This window comes from Cherax quadricarinatus, chromosome 67 (genome assembly GCF_038502225.1).
Source record: "Cherax quadricarinatus isolate ZL_2023a chromosome 67, ASM3850222v1, whole genome shotgun sequence".
NCBI lineage: Eukaryota > Metazoa > Arthropoda > Malacostraca > Decapoda > Parastacidae > Cherax > Cherax quadricarinatus.
Window position 1 is genome coordinate 4,478,666 of NC_091358.1, and position 17,640 is coordinate 4,496,305.

The 17,640-nt window shown below is 50.6% G+C and overlaps 1 protein-coding gene across 2 annotated transcripts in view; it reads left to right on the forward strand.

Moving 5' to 3' along the window:
- The first annotated feature begins 853 nt into the window (after window positions 1-853).
- The window catches only part of LOC128699629 (uncharacterized), a 34,453-nt gene continuing 17,666 nt past the window's right edge, over window positions 854-17,640 (forward strand). The window contains exon 1 of one of the 2 annotated variants that reach the window (XM_070099340.1): window positions 854-1,003. In XM_070099340.1, the coding sequence (XP_069955441.1) occupies window positions 967-1,003 (37 nt within the window). In that variant the 5' untranslated portion in view covers window positions 854-966. Of the gene's footprint in view, window positions 1,004-1,032; window positions 1,178-17,640 lie in introns of those variants that run through there. The other variant, XM_070099339.1, reaches the window with a different exon arrangement.

Sequence of the window (17,640 nt, forward strand, 5' to 3'; positions counted from 1 at the left end):
CTGTCTGTGAGCCATGACTCGATCCACGAGAGCACTTTTCCCCCAATGCCATGAGCTGCCACTTTTTTTAACAGTCTCTGGTGCGGTACTCTATCAAAAGCCTTACTAAAATCTAAATAAACAATATTGAATTCTTTATCATGATCAACGGCCTCAAAAGCTTTACTGAAGAAGGTTAGTAAATTAGTTAGGCAGGAACGGCCCCTCGTGAATCCATGTTGAGTATCATTAATCAAGCTATGCTTATCCAGATGGCTTCTTATATTATCAGCTATAATTGACTCTAGTAATTTGCCTACAATTGAGGTTAGGTTTATTGGGCGGTAATTTGACGGTAGCGACTTGTTCCCTGCTTTAAAAATAGGAATTACATTAGCCATCTTCCACATATCAGACACTACACCTGTTTGAAGAGAAATATTAAAAATATTAGTCAATGGTTCACAAAGCTCCATTTTACACTCATTTCTGTGTGACAGTGTTACTGTTGTCAGTTATGTGTGACAGTGTTACTGTTGTCAGTTCTGTGTGACAGAGTGTTCCTGCTGTCAGTTCTGTGTGACAGAGTGTTCCTGTTGTCATTGTCGGGTGAGGACGGATGTGTTAATGTTATGTCACAGTGGCAGGTGATGGAACATGTGACCTTGATCCCCAGATGTGTGCACAGGCAAGTGTGGCACAGCTAGCAACAAGGAGAGTAGCAAACATCTGTCTGAGTACGTTGGTACGTGTGTAGACACAGGAGGTGTACACACAGGAGGTGTGTCTGTCTGAATGACTTCAAGGCTACCATTGGTGGGACTGGACTAAGGAGGACCAATAAGGTCTCCAGGGTGCATTCTGACGACCAATCCGAGTTGAGTAAGAATTGTCAGAGGTTCATAAACACGAAGAATAGAGACGAACACTCCAGTGTGACTGCACAGTTGGTGATAGAAAGCGACAGAGATTGGACTCATTGGTGGTATGAGTGGACGTGTACTCACTTACTCACGACTTACTGGTGAGTGAAGGCTAGCAATGTGTACCTCTAGTGCTTTACTCAACGAATATAATGGGAATAAGTAATGTAAAGCATGTGAGGAAACAGGACGAGTGTGTCCTGACGCAGATCTTAGTAATATGACCCACAGCTGGAGTTTTTGGTCATCTGACCGAGACCTTCCGCTGGAAATAAGTAAGGACCCTAATGAAAATAAGTAATTTTACCATTTTTTTGGGTTGTCCTTGTAATTTATACATATTATACCTATGGATTTGTGTACCTAAATGAATTTACTTACATATTTTGAGAATAACCTTCTCAGATACAATTAAAAATCCCAAAATCTATTTCCTAAACGCCGAATGAGCTTGTCACACGACCCAAGGAATGGCTCTTATTCCAAGGATTTTGAGCTATTTGTGTGGCTTTCCATAGGTGAAACCTGACTCCCCAGGCTGTGTATCACAGCCTGTCACTCCCCAGGCTGTGTATCACTGCCTGTCACTTCCCAGGCTGTGTATCACACTGCCTGTCACTCCCCAGGCTGTGTATCACACTGCCTGTCACTCCCCAGGCTGTGTATCACACTGCCTGTCACTCCCCAGGCTGTGTATCACACTGCCTGTCACTCCCCAGGCTGTGTATCACACTGCCTGTCACTCCCCAGGCTGTGTATCACACTGCCTGTCACTCCCCAGGCTGTGTATCACACTGCCTGTCACTCCCCAGGCTGTGTATCACACTGCCTGTCACTCCCCAGGCTGTGTATCACACTGCCTGTCACTCCCCAGGCTGTGTATCACTGCCTGTCACTCCCCAGGCTGTGTATCACTGCCTGTCACTCCCCAGGCTGTGTATCACTGCCTGTCACTCCCCAGGCTGTGTATCACACTGCCTGTCACTCCCCAGGCTGTGTATCACACTGCCTGTCACTCCCCAGGCTGTGTATCACACTGCCTGTCACTCCCCAGGCTGTGTATCACTGCCTGTCACTCCCCAGGCTGTGTATCACACTGCCTGTCACTCCCCAGGCTGTGTATCACACTGCCTGTCACTCCCCAGGCTGTGTATCACACTGCCTGTCACTCCCCAGGCTGTGTATCACACTGCCTGTCACTCCCCAGGCTGTGTATCACACTGCCTGTCACTCCCCAGGCTGTGTATCACACTGCCTGTCACTCCCCAGGCTGTGTATCACACTGCCTGTCACTCCCCAGGCTGTGTATCACACTGCCTGTCACTCCCCAGGCTGTGTATCACACTGCCTGTCACTCCCCAGGCTGTGTATCACACTGCCTGTCACTCCCCAGGCTGTGTATCACACTGCCTGTCACTCCCCAGGCTGTGTATCACACTGCCTGTCACTCCCCAGGCTGTGTATCACACTGCCTGTCACTCCCCAGGCTGTGTATCACACTGCCTGTCACTCCCCAGGCTGTGTATCACACTGCCTGTCACTCCCCAGGCTGTGTATCACACTGCCTGTCACTCCCCAGGCTGTGTATCACACTGCCTGTCACTCCCCAGGCTGTGTATCACACTGCCTGTCACTCCCCAGGCTGTGTATCACACTGCCTGTCACTCCCCAGGCTGTGTATCACACTGCCTGTCACTCCCCAGGCTGTGTATCACACTGCCTGTCACTCCCCAGGCTGTGTATCACACTGCCTGTCACTCCCCAGGCTGTGTATCACACTGCCTGTCACTCCCCAGGCTGTGTATCACACTGCCTGTCACTCCCCAGGCTGTGTATCACACTGCCTGTCACTCCCCAGGCTGTGTATCACACTGCCTGTCACTCCCCAGGCTGTGTATCACACTGCCTGTCACTCCCCAGGCTGTGTATCACACTGCCTGTCACTCCCCAGGCTGTGTATCACTGCCTGTCACTCCCCAGGCTGTGTATCACACTGCCTGTCACTCCCCAGGCTGTGTATCACTGCCTGTCACTCCCCAGGCTGTGTATCACACTGCCTGTCACTCCCCAGGCTGTGTATCACTGCCTGTCACTCCCCAGGCTGTGTATCACTGCCTGTCACTCCCCAGGCTGTGTATCACACTGCCTGTCACTCCCCAGGCTGTGTATCACACTGCCTGTCACTCCCCAGGCTGTGTATCACTGCCTGTCACTCCCCAGGCTGTGTATCACTGCCTGTCACTCCCCAGGCTGTGTATCACACTGCCTGTCACTCCCCAGGCTGTGTATCACACTGCCTGTCACTCCCCAGGCTGTGTATCACACTGCCTGTCACTCCCCAGGCTGTGTATCACACTGCCTGTCACTCCCCAGGCTGTGTATCACACTGCCTGTCACTCCCCAGGCTGTGTATTACACTGCCTGTCACTCCCCAGGCTGTGTATCACACTGCCTGTCACTCCTCAGGCTGTGTATCACACTGCCTGTCACTCCCCAGGCTGTGTATCACACTGCCTGTCACTCCCCAGGCTGTGTATCACACTGCCTGTCACTCCCCAGGCTGTGTATCACACTGCCTGTCACTCCCCAGGCTGTGTATCACACTGCCTGTCACTCCCCAGGCTGTGTATCACACTGCCTGTCACTCCCCAGGCTGTGTATCACTGCCTGTCACTCCCCAGGCTGTGTATCACACTGCCTGTCACTCCCCAGGCTGTGTATCACACTGCCTGTCACTCCCCAGGCTGTGTATCACACTGCCTGTCACTCCCCAGGCTGTGTATCACACTGCCTGTCACTCCCCAGGCTGTGTATCACACTGCCTGTCACTCCCCAGGCTGTGTATCACACTGCCTGTCACTCCCCAGGCTGTGTATCACACTGCCTGTCACTCCCCAGGCTGTGTATCACACTGCCTGTCACTCCCCAGGCTGTGTATCACACTGCCTGTCACTCCCCAGGCTGTGTATCACACTGCCTGTCACTCCCCAGGCTGTGTATCACACTGCCTGTCACTCCCCAGGCTGTGTATCACACTGCCTGTCACTCCCCAGGCTGTGTATCACACTGCCTGTCACTCCCCAGGCTGTGTATCACACTGCCTGTCACTCCCCAGGCTGTGTATCACACTGCCTGTCACTCCCCAGGCTGTGTATCACACTGCCTGTCACTCCCCAGGCTGTGTATCACACTGCCTGTCACTCCCCAGGCTGTGTATCACACTGCCTGTCACTCCCCAGGCTGTGTATCACACTGCCTGTCACTCCCCAGGCTGTGTATCACACTGCCTGTCACTCCCCAGGCTGTGTATCACACTGCCTGTCACTCCCCAGGCTGTGTATCACACTGCCTGTCACTCCCCAGGCTGTGTATCACACTGCCTGTCACTCCCCAGGCTGTGTATCACTGCCTGTCACTCCCCAGGCTGTGTATCACACTGCCTGTCACTCCCCAGGCTGTGTATCACACTGCCTGTCACTCCCCAGGCTGTGTATCACACTGCCTGTCACTCCCCAGGCTGTGTATCACACTGCCTGTCACTCCCCAGGCTGTGTATCACACTGCCTGTCACTCCCCAGGCTGTGTATCACACTGCCTGTCACTCCCCAGGCTGTGTATCACACTGCCTGTCACTCCCCAGGCTGTGTATCACACTGCCTGTCACTCCCCAGGCTGTGTATCACTGCCTGTCACTCCCCAGGCTGTGTATCACACTGCCTGTCACTCCCCAGGCTGTGTATCACACTGCCTGTCACTCCCCAGGCTGTGTATCACACTGCCTGTCACTCCCCAGGCTGTGTATCACACTGCCTGTCACTCCCCAGGCTGTGTATCACACTGCCTGTCACTCCCCAGGCTGTGTATCACACTGCCTGTCACTCCCCAGGCTGTGTATCACACTGCCTGTCACTCCCCAGGCTGTGTATCACACTGCCTGTCACTCCCCAGGCTGTGTATCACACTGCCTGTCACTCCCCAGGCTGTGTATCACACTGCCTGTCACTCCCCAGGCTGTGTATCACACTGCCTGTCACTCCCCAGGCTGTGTATCACACTGCCTGTCACTCCCCAGGCTGTGTATCACACTGCCTGTCACTCCCCCAGGCTGTGTATCACGACTGCCTGTCACTCCCCAGGCTGTGTATCACACTGCCTGTCACTCCCCAGGCTGTGTATCACACTGCCTGTCACCCCCCAGGCTGTGTATCACACTGCCTGTCACTCCCCAGGCTGTGTATCACACTGCCTGTCACTCCCCAGGCTGTGTATCACACTGCCTGTCACTCCCCAGGCTGTGTATCACACTGCCTGTCACTCCCCAGGCTGTGTATCACACTGCCTGTCAACTCCCCAGGCTGTGTATCACACTGCCTGTCACTCCCCAGGCTGTGTATCACACTGCCTGTCACTCCCCAGGCTGTGTATCACACTGCCTGTCACTCCCCAGGCTGTGTATCACACTGCCTGTCACTCCCCAGGCTGTGTATCACACTGCCTGTCACTCCCCAGGCTGTGTATCACACTGCCTGTCACTCCCCAGGCTGTGTATCACACTGCCTGTCACTCCCCAGGCTGTGTATCACACTGCCTGTCACTCCCCAGGCTGTGTATCACACTGCCTGTCACTCCCCAGGCTGTGTATCACACTGCCTGTCAATCTCCCCAGGCTGTGTATCACACTGCCTGTCACTCCCCAGGCTGTGTATCACACTGCCTGTCACTCCCCAGGCTGTGTATCACACTGCCTGTCACTCCCCAGGCTGTGTATCACACTGCCTGTCACTCCCCAGGCTGTGTATCACACTGCCTGTCACTCCCCAGGCTGTGTATCACACTGCCTGTCACTCCCCAGGCTGTGTATCACACTGCCTGTCACTCCCCAGGCTGTGTATCACACTGCCTGTCACTCCCCAGGCTGTGTATCACAGCCTGTCACTCCCCAGGCTGTGTATCACTGCCTGTCACTTCCCAGGCTGTGTATCACACTGCCTGTCCCTCCCCAGGCTGTGTATCACACTGCCTGTCACTCCCCAGGCTGTGTATCACACTGCCTGTCACTCCCCAGGCTGTGTATCACACTGCCTGTCACTCCCCAGGCTGTGTATCACACTGCCTGTCACTCCCCAGGCTGTGTATCACACTGCCTGTCACTCCCCAGGCTGTGTATCACACTGCCTGTCACTCCCCAGGCTGTGTATCACACTGCCTGTCACTCCCCAGGCTGTGTATCACACTGCCTGTCACTCCCCAGGCTGTGTATCACACTGCCTGTCACTCCCCAGGCTGTGTATCACACCTGCCTGTCACTCCCCTCCCCAGGCTGTGTATCACACTGCCTGTCACTCCCCAGGCTGTGTATCACACTGCCTGTCACTCCCCAGGCTGTGTATCACACTGCCTGTCACTCCCCAGGCTGTGTATCACACTGCCTGTCACTCCCCAGGCTGTGTATCACACTGCCTGTCACTCCCCAGGCTGTGTATCACACTGCCTGTCACTCCCCAGGCTGTGTATCACACTGCCTGTCACTCCCCAGGCTGTGTATCACACTGCCTGTCACTCCCCAGGCTGTGTATCACACTGCCTGTCACTCCCCAGGCTGTGTATCACACTGCCTGTCACTCCCCAGGCTGTGTATCACACTGCCTGTCACTCCCCAGGCTGTGTATCACACTGCCTGTCACTCCCCAGGCTGTGTATCACACTGCCTGTCACTCCCCAGGCTGTGTATCACACTGCCTGTCACTCCCCAGGCTGTGTATCACACTGCCTGTCACTCCCCAGGCTGTGTATCACACTGCCTGTCACTCCCCAGGCTGTGTATCACACTGCCTGTCACTCCCCAGGCTGTGTATCACACTGCCTGTCACTCCCCAGGCTGTGTATCACACTGCCTGTCACTCCCCAGGCTGTGTATCACACTGCCTGTCACTCCCCAGGCTGTGTATCACACTGCCTGTCACTCCCCAGGCTGTGTATCACACTGCCTGTCACTCCCCAGGCTGTGTATCACACTGCCTGTCACTCCCCAGGCTGTGTATCACACTGCCTGTCACTCCCCAGGCTGTGTATCACACTGCCTGTCACTCCCCAGGCTGTGTATCACACTGCCTGTCACTCCCCAGGCTGTGTATCACACTGCCTGTCACTCCCCAGGCTGTGTATCACACTGCCTGTCACTCCCCAGGCTGTGTATCACACTGCCTGTCACTCCCCAGGCTGTGTCTCACACTGCCTGTCACTCCCCCAGGCAGTGTATCACACTGCCTGTCACTCCCCAGGCTGTGTATCACACTGCCTGTCACTCCCCAGGCTGTGTATCACACTGCCTGTCACTCCCCAGGCTGTGTATCACACTGCCTGTCACTCCCCAGGCTGTGTATCACACTGCCTGTCACTCCCCAGGCTGTGTATCACACTGCCTGTCACTCCCCAGGCTGTGTATCAATGCCTGTCACTCCCCAGGCTGTGTATCACACTGCTGTCACTCCCAGGCTGTGTATCACACTGCCTGTCACTCCCCAGGCTGTGTATCACACTGCCTGTCACTCCCCAGGCTGTGTATCACACTGCCTGTCACTCCCCAGGCTGTGTATCACACTGCCTGTCACTCCCCAGGCTGTGTATCACACTGCCTGTCACTCCCCAGGCTGTGTATCACACTGCCTGTCACTCCCCAGGCTGTGTATCACACTGCCTGTCACTCCCCAGGCTGTGTATCACACTGCCTGTCACTCCCCAGGCTGTGTATCACACTGCCTGTCACTCCCCAGGCTGTGTATCACACTGCCTGTCACTCCCCAGGCTGTGTATCACACTGCCTGTCACTCCCCAGGCTGTGTATCACACTGCCTGTCACTCCCCAGGCTGAGTATCACACTGCCTCTCACACTGCCTGTCACTCCCCAGGCTGTGTATCACACTGCCTGTCACTCCCCAGGCTGTGTATCAGGCTGTGTATCACACTGCCTGTCACTCCCCACACTGCCTGTCAGGCTGTGTATCACACTGCCTGTCACTCCCCAGGCTGTGTATCACACTGCCTGTCACTCCCCAGGCTGTGTATCACACTGCCTGTCACTCCCCAGGCTGTGTATCACACTGCCTGTCACTCCCCAGGCTGTGTATCACACTGCCTGTCACTCCCCAGGCTGTGTATCACACTGCCTGTCACTCCCCAGGCTGTGTATCACACTGCCTGTCACTCCCCAGGCTGTGTATCACACTGCCTGTCACTCCCCAGGCTGTGTATCACACTGCCTGTCACTCCCCAGGCTGTGTATCACACTGCCTGTCACTCCCCAGGCTGTGTATCACACTGCCTGTCACTCCCCAGGCTGTGTATCACACTGCCTGTCACTCCCCAGGCTGTGTATCACACTGTCCTGGCTCACACTGCCCCCCCAGGCTGTGTAGCACACTGCCTGTCACTCCCCAGGCTGTGTATCACACTGCCTGTCACTCCCCAGGCTGTGTATCACACTGCCTGTCACTCCCCAGGCTGTGTATCACACTGCCTGTCACTCCCCAGGCTGTGTATCACACTGCCTGTCACTCCCCAGGCTGTGTATCACACTGCCTGTCACTCCCCAGGCTGTGTATCACACTGCCTGTCACTCCCCAGGCTGTGTATCACACTGCCTGTCACTCCCCAGGCTGTGTATCACACTGCCTGTCACTCCCCAGGCTGTGTATCACACTGCCTGTCACTCCCCAGGCTGTGTATCACACTGCCTGTCACTCCCCAGGCTGTGTATCACACTGCCTGTCACTCCCCAGGCTGTGTATCACACTGCCTGTCACTCCCCAGGCTGTGTATCACACTGCCTGTCACTCCCCAGGCTGTGTATCACACTGCCTGTCACTCCCCAGGCTGTGTATCACACTGCCTGTCACTCCCCAGGCTGTGTATCACACTGCCTGTCACTCCCCAGGCTGTGTATCACACTGCCTGTCACTCCCCAGGCTGTGTATCACACTGCCTGTCACTCCCCAGGCTGTGTATCACACTGCCTGTCACTCCCCAGGCTGTGTATCACACTGCCTGTCACTCCCCAGGCTGTGTATCACACTGCCTGTCACTCCCCAGGCTGTGTATCACACTGCCTGTCACTCCCCAGGCTGTGTATCACACTGCCTGTCACTCCCCAGGCTGTGTATCACACTGTCACTCCCCAGGCTGTGTATCACACTGCCTGTCACTCCCCAGGCTGTGTATCACACTGCCTGTCACTCCCCAGGCTGTGTATCACTGCCTGTCACTCCCCAGGCTGTGTATCACACTGCCTGTCACTCCCCAGGCTGTGTATCACACTGCCTGTCACTCCCCAGGCTGTGTATCACACTGCCTGTCACTCCCCAGGCTGTGTATCACACTGCCTGTCACTCCCCAGTCACTGCCCCAGGCTGTGTATCACACTGCCTGTCACTCCCCAGGCTGTGTATCACACTGCCTGTCACTCCCCAGGCTGTGTATCACACTGCCTGTCACTCCCCAGGCTGTGTATCACACTGCCTGTCACTCCCCAGGCTGTGTATCACACTGCCTGTCACTCCCCAGGCTGTGTATCACACTGCCTGTCACTCCCCAGGCTGTGTATCACACTGCCTGTCACTCCCCAGGCTGTGTATCACACTGCCTGTCACTCCCCAGGCTGTGTATCACACTGCCTGTCACTTCCCAGGCTGTGTATCACACTGCCTCAGCCTTCATTGTCGATATAATAGCGACTGACTGAATAACAGTGAATGTGATTCTTTTTCTAAGGGTCATCATCATCATTATAATAATAATAATAATAATAATAATAATAATAATAATAATAATAATAATAATAATAAGAAGAAGAAGAAGAAGAAGAAGAAGAAGAAGAATTCTAATAATAATTAAGTATAATAAAGAAGAAAAATAAAGAAATGGAAAAGAAAGAAGAAAAAGAGGAAGAGAAAGAAGAATTGAAGAAAATAGTTGATGTGACACCATCAGCTACTGTCAGATGAACACGTTATTTCTAGCTCACTAACGAGCACAATGTATGTTCACCTTAACAGGTACTTAAACGAAATCTTAAAGCCATACAGGTACCAGTCGTGTTTCGAGGGATCCGTCGCGACCAAAACCAGTTTAATATATTTTACTGACCAGTTATGATCAAAGTATCGAGGTGGAAACTGCACAGGGATGGTATCTTGAAGCTTACAACTAAAGCTCGGCATAGTGAGTGCAACACGCAATGAACAAAAATGTTAGAATAGAATCCGTAGGAAACAGATTGACGAAGTTGTGGAAAGAATCAGAATCTCTGTTAATAACATCATGTGAAGTTCCTCAGGGAAGTGTCTTGGGGTCCCTCACTATAAATGTGAAGTTCTTCAGGGAAGTGTCTTGGGTCCCTCACTATGCTTGTGAAGTTCCTCAGAGAAGTGTCTTGAGTCCCTCACTATAATTGTGAAGTTCCTCAGGGAAGTGTCTTGAGTCCCTCACTATACTTGTGAAGTTCCTCAGGGAAGTGTCTTGGGTCCCTCACTATACTTGTGAAGTTCCTTAGAGAAGTGTCTTGAGTCCCTCACTATAATTGTGAATTTCTTCAGGGAAGTGTCTTGGGTCCCTCACTATACTTATGAAGTTCCTCAGGGAAGTATCTTGGGTCCCTCACTATACTTGTGAAGTTCCTCAGAGAAGTATCTTGAGTCCCTCACTATAATTGTGAAGTTCTTCAGGGAAGTGTCATGGGTCCCTCACTATACTTATGAAGTTCCTCAGGGAAGTATCTTGGGTCCCTCACTGTACTTGTGAAGTTCCCCAGAGAAGTATCTTGGATCCCTCAGTATACTTATGAAGTCCCACAGGGAAGTATCTTGGGTTCCTCACTATAACTGCGCTTTGTAAACGATGTATTTATAAGCATCAAATACAAACTACTGCTGTGCGCTGACTACAATATTGTTCTAGTGCAGAGTGAAGACACTGGTGATGTTGTTTAAATGTTATCTACTGAGGCAGACGTCTTACCAAAGATCTATAAAAAAACAAAGCATTTCTCATCGACTGGGAAACTTGCCTCACTGTTACTTCTCATCCACGAAGATACTTGTTTAATGTTTGTATGTATAAGAGAATAATTTAAAAAGAAAGCAATCTTAACAGTAACCTGAGTGAGATACTGAGGAATAAAGTTTGATTCTTGATTATCAGAAGTAGTGGTCGAGGACACTAAAAAAGATAACGAATGCCAGGATAAAGCCACTCTATAGACAGGCACAATGTGGCCCACTAATGCAGACAAGACTGCATGTCAGGTCTGATACAGTGCCATGTAAACAACTACTTCTCAGGGCACTGCAGGTTTAAGTGCTCTGTGAGACGTGTATCTCAGTGTAGGTTTACTTTCACTTCAAATTTACATATTATAATTATCCTTGAATAATGGTTCGCAGGTGACATACGACCTTAATGAACCTCGTGTAGCTGAGAGGTTGGAAGTTCAATAATGACCCTCGTGTAGCTGAGAGGTTGGAAGTCCAGTAATGACCCTCGTGTAGCTGATAGGTTGGAAGTTCAATAATGACCCTCGTGTAGCTGAGAGGTTGGAAGTTCAATAATGACCCTCGTGTAGCTGAGAGGTTGGAAGTCCAATAATGACCCTCGTGTAGCTGAGAGGTTGGAAGTTCAATAATGACCCTCGTGTAGCTGAGAGGTTGGAAGTCCAATAATGACCCTCGTGTAGCTGAGAGGTTGGAAGTCCAATAATGACCCTCGTGTAGCTGAGAGGTTGGAAGTTCAATAATGAACCTCGTGTAGCTGAGAGGTTGGAAGTCCAATAATGACCCTCGTGTAGCTGAGAGGTTGGAAGTCCAATAATGACCCTCGTCGTGTAGCTCGTGTAGAGGTTGGAAGTCCAATAATGACCCTCGTGTAGCTGAGAGGTTGGAAGTCCAATAATGACCCTCGTGTAGCTGAGAGGTTGGAAGTCCAATAATGACCCTCGTGTAGCTGAGAGGTTGGAAGTCCAATAATGACCCTCGTGTAGCTGAGAGGTTGGAAGTCCAATAATGATCCTCGTGTAGCTAAGAGGTTGGAAGTCCAATAATGACCCTCGTGTAGCTGAGAGGTTGGAAGTTCAATAATGACCCTCGTGTAGCTGAGAGGTTGGAAGTCCAATAATGACTCTCGTGTAGCTGAGAGGTTGGAAGTCCAATAATGACCCTCGTGTAGCTGAGAGGTTGGAAGTCCAATAATGACCCTCGTGTAGCTAAGAGGTTGGAAGTCCAATAATGACCCTCGTGTAGCTGAGAGGTTGGAAGTCCAATAATGACCCTCGTGTAGCTGAGAGGTTGGAAGTGACCCTCGTGTAGCTGAGAGGTTGGAAGTCCAATAATGAAACTCGTGTAGCTGAGAGGTTGGAAGTCCAATAATGACCCTCGTGTAGCTGAGAGGTTGGAAGTCCAATAATGACCCTCGTGTAGCTGAGAGGTTGGAAGTCCAATAATGACCCTCGTGTAGCTGAGAGGTTGGAAGTCCAATAATGAACCTCGTGTAGCTGAGAGGTTGGAAGTCCAATAATGACCCTCGTGTAGCTGAGAGGTTGGAAGTCCAATAATGACCCTCGTGTAGCCGAGAGGTTGGAAGTCCAATAATCATTAGTCTCACGGTGTAAATACTTGTTTAGCGTACCAGTCCCTGAACCCATTATGTACCTCTGTAGTGTTGACGTACAGTCCCTGAACCCATTATGTACCTCTGTAGTGTTGACGTACAGTCCCTGAACCCATTATGTACCTCTGTAGTGTTGAGGTACAGTTCTGGACCCATTATGTACCTCTGTAGTGTTGACGTACAGTCCCTGAACCCATTATGTACCTCTGTAGTGTTGAGGTACAGTTCTGGACCCATTATGTACCTCTGTAGTGTTGAGGTACAGTCCATGGACCCATTATGTACCTCTGTAGTGTTGAGGTACAGTCCCTGACCCCATTATGTACCACTGTAGTGTTGAGGTACAGTCCCTGAACCCATTATGTACCTCTGTAGTGTTGAAGTACAGTCCCTGAACCCATTATGTACCTCTGTAGTGTTGAGGTACAGTCCCTGAACCCATTATGTACCTCTGTAGTGTTGAGGTACAGTCCCTGAACCCATTATGTACCTCTGTAGTGTTGAGGTACAGTCCCTGAACCCATTATGTACCTCTGTAGTGTTGAGGTACAGTCCCTGGACCCATTATGTACCTCTGTAGTGTTGAGGTACAGTCCCTGAACCCATTATGTACCTCTGTAGTGTTGAGGTACAGTCCCTGGACCCAATATATACCTCTGTAGTGTTGAGGTACAGTCCCTGAACCCATTATATACCTCTGTAGTGTTGAGGTACAGTCCCTGGACCCATTATGTACCTCTGTAGTGTTGAGGTACAGTCCCTGGAACCAATATGTACCTCTGTATTGTTGAGGTACACTCCCTGGACCCATTATGTACCTCTGTAGTGTTGAGGTACAGTCCCTGGACCCATTATGTACCTCTATAGTGTTGAGGTACAGTCCCTGGACCCATTATGTACCTCTGTAGTGTTGAGGTACAGTCCCTGGACCCATTATGTACCTCTGTAGTGTTGAGGTACAGTCCCTGGACCCATTATGTACCTCTGTATTGTTGAGGTACACTCCCTGGACCCATTATGTACCTCTGTAGTGTTGAGGTACAGTCCCTGGACCCATTATGTACCTCTGTAGTGTTGAGGTACAGTCCCTGGACCCATTATGTACCTCTGTAGTGTTGAAGTACAGTCCCTGAACCCATTATGTACCTCTGTAGTGTTGAGGTACAGTCCCTGGACCCATTATGTACCTCTGTAGTGTTGAGGTACAGTCCCTGGACCCATTATGTACCTCTGTAGTGTTGAGGTACAGTCCCTGGACCCATTATGTACCTCTGTAGTGTTGAGGTACAGTACCTGAACCCATTATGTACCTCTGTTGTGTTGAGGTACAGTCCCTGGACCCATTATGTACCTCTGTAGTGTTTAGGTACAGTCCCTGGACCCATTATGTACCTCTGTAGTGTTGAGGTACAGTCCCTGAACCCATTATGTACCTCTGTAGTGTTGAGGTACAGTCCCTGAACCCATTATGTACCTCTGTAGTGTTGAGGTACAGTCCCTGAACCCATTATGTACCTCTGTAGTGTTGAGGTACAGTCCCTGAACCCATTATGTACCTCTGTAGTGTTGAGGTACAGTCCCTGAACCCATTATGTACCTCTGTAGTGTTGACGTGCAGTTCTGGACCGATTATGTACCTCTGTAGTATTGAGGTACAGTCCATGGACCCATTATGTACCTCTGTATTGTTGAGGTACAGTTCTGGACCCATTATGTATCTCTGTAGAGTTGAGGTACAGTCCATGGACCCATTATGTACCTCTGTAGTGTTGAGGTACAGTCCGTGAACCCATTATGTACCTCTGTAGTGTTGAGGTACAGTCCCTGAACCCATTATGTACCTCTGTAGTGTTGAGGTACAGTCCCTGAACCCATTATGTACCTCTGTAGTGTTGACGTACAGTCCCTGAACCCATTATGTACATCTGTAGTGTTGAGGTACAGTCCCTGAACCCATTATGTACCTCTGTAGTGTTGACGTACAATCCCTGAACCCATTATGTACCTCTGCAGTGTTGAGGTACAGTCCCTGGACCCATTATATACCTCTGTAGTGTTGAGGTACAGTCCATGGACCCATTATATACCTCTGTATTGTTGAGGTACAGTCCCTGGACCCATTATGTACCTCTGTAGTGTTAAGGTACAGTCCCTGGACCCATTATGTACCTCTGTAGTGTGGAGGTACAGTCCCTGGACCCATTATGTACCTCTGTAGTGTTGAGATACAGTCCCTGGACCCATTATGTACCTCTGTAGTGTTGAGGTACAGTCCCTGGACCCATTATGTACCTCTGTAGTGTTGAAGTACAGTCCCTGGACCCATTACGTTCCTCTGTAGTGTTGAAGTACAGTCCCTGGACCCATTACGTACCTCCGTAGTGTTGAGGTACAGTTCTGGACCCATTATGTACCTCTGTAGTGTTGAGGTACAGTCCTGGACCCATTATGTACCTCTGTAGTGTTGAGATACAGTCCCTGGACCCATTATGTACCTCTGTAGTGTTGAGGTACAGTCCCTGGACCCATTATGTACCTCTGTAGTGTTGAGGTACAGTCCTGGACCCATTGTGTACCTCTGTAGTGTTGAGGTACAGTCCCTGGACCCATTATGTACCTCAGTAGTGTTGAGGTACAGTCCTGGACCCATTACGTACCTCTGTAGTGTTGAGGTACAGTCCCTGGACCCATTATGTACCTCTGTAGTGTTCAGGTACAGTACCTGAACCCATTATGTACCTCTGTTGTGTTGAGGTACAGTCCCTGGACCCATTATGTACCTTTGTAGTGTTGAGGTACAGTCCCTGGACCCATTATGTACCTCTGTAGTGTTGAGGTACAGTCCCTGAACCCATTATGTTCCTCTGTAGTGTTGAGGTACAGTCCCTGGACCCACTATGTACCTCTGTAGTGTTGAGGTACAGTACCTGAACCCATTATGTACCTCTGTAGTGTTGAGGTACAGTCCCTGAACCCATTATCTTCCTCTGTAGTGTTGAGGTACAGTCCCTGGACCCATTATGTACCTCTGTAGTGTTGAGGTACAGTTCTGGACCCATTATGTACCTCTGTAGTGTTGACGTACAGTCCCTGGACCCATTATATACCTCTCTAGTGTCGAGGTACAGTCCTGAACCCATTATGTACGTCTATAGTGTTGAGGTACAGTCCCTGGACCCATTATGTACCTCTGTAGTGTTGAGGTACAGTCCCTGGACCCATTATGTACCTCTGTAGTGTTGAGGTACAGTCCCTGAACCCATTATGTTCCTCTGTAGTGTTGAGGTACAGTCCCTGAACCCATTGTGTACCTCTGTAGTGTTGAGGTACAGTCCCTGGACCCATTATGTACCTCTGTAGTGTTGAGGTACAGTCCCTGAATCCATTATGTACCTCTGTAGTGTTGAGGTACAGTTCTGGACCCATTATGTACCTCTGTAATGTTGAGGTACAGTCCCTGAACCCATTATGTACCTCTGTAGTGTTGACGTACAGTCCCTGGACCCATTATATACCTCTCTAGTGTCGAGGTACAGTCCTGAACCCATTATGTACGTCTATAGTGTTGAGGTACAGTCCCTGGACCCATTATGTACCTCTGTAGTGTTGAGGTACAGTCACTGACCCATTATGTACGTCTGTAGTGTTGAGGTACAGTCCTGAACCCATTATGTACCTCTGTAGTGTTGAGGTACAGTCCTGAACCCATTATGTACCTCTGTAGTGTTTAGGTACAGTCCCTGAACCCATTATGTACCTCTGTAGTGTTGAGGTACAGTCCCTGAACCCATTATGTACCTCTGTAGTGTTGAGGTACAGTCCATGGACCCATTATGTACCTCTGTAGTGTTGAGGTACAGTCCCTGAACCCATTATGTACCTCTGTAGTGTTGAGGTACAGTCCCTGAATCCATTATGTACATCTGTAGTGTTGAGGTACAGTCCCTGAATCCATTATGTACCTCTGTAGTGTTGAGGTACAGTCCTGAACCCATTATGTACCTCTGTAGTGTTGAGGTACAGTCCCTGGACGCATTATGTACCTCTGTAGTTTTGATGTACAGTCCCTGGACCCATTATGTGCCTCTGTAGTGTTGAGGTACAGTCCCTGAACCCATTATGTACCTCTGTAGTGTTGAGGTACAGTCCATGGACCCATTATGTACCTCTGTAGTGTTGAGGTACAGTCCCTGAATCCATTATGTACCTCTGTAGTGTTGAGGTACAGTCCTGAACCCATTATGTACCTCTGTAGTGTTGAGGTACAGTCCCTGGACCCATTATGTACCTCTGTAGTGTTGAAGTACAGTCCCTGGACCCATTATGTGCCTCTGTAGTGTTGAGGTAAAGTCCCTGAACCCATTATGTACCTCTGTAGTGTTGAGGTACAGTCCCTGAACCCATTATGTACCTCTGTAGTGTTGAGGTACAGTCCCTGGACCTATTATGTACCTCTGTAGTGTTGAGGTACAGTCCCTGAACCCGTTATGTACCTCTGTAGTGTTGAGGTACAGTCCCTGAACCCATTATGTACCTCTTCAATATTGAGGTACAGTCCCTGGACCCATTATGTATCTTTGTAATGTTGATGTACGTTCCCTGGACCCATTATGTACCTCTGTAATGTTGAGGTACAATCCCTGGATCCATTATGTACCTCTGTAGTGTTGATGTACAGTCCCTGGACCCATTATGTACCTCTGTAGCGTTGATTTTCAGTCCCTGGACCCATTATGTACCTCGGTAGTGCTGAGGTACAGTCCCTGGACCCATTAAGTATCTTCATAATGTTGAGATACAGTCCCTGGACCCATCAAGTACCTCTAATGATGAGGTACAATCTCTGGACCCATTATGTGCATCTGTAATGTTAAGATACAGTCCCTGGACCCATTATGTACCTGTGTAATGTTGAGGTACAGTCCCTGGACCCATTATGTACCTCTGTAATGTTGAGGTACAGTCTCTAGACCCATTAAGTACCTCTAAATGTTGAGGTACAGTTCCTGGACCCATTATGTACCTCTGTAATGTTGAGGTACAATCCCTGGATCCATTATGTACCTCTGTAGTGTTGAGGTA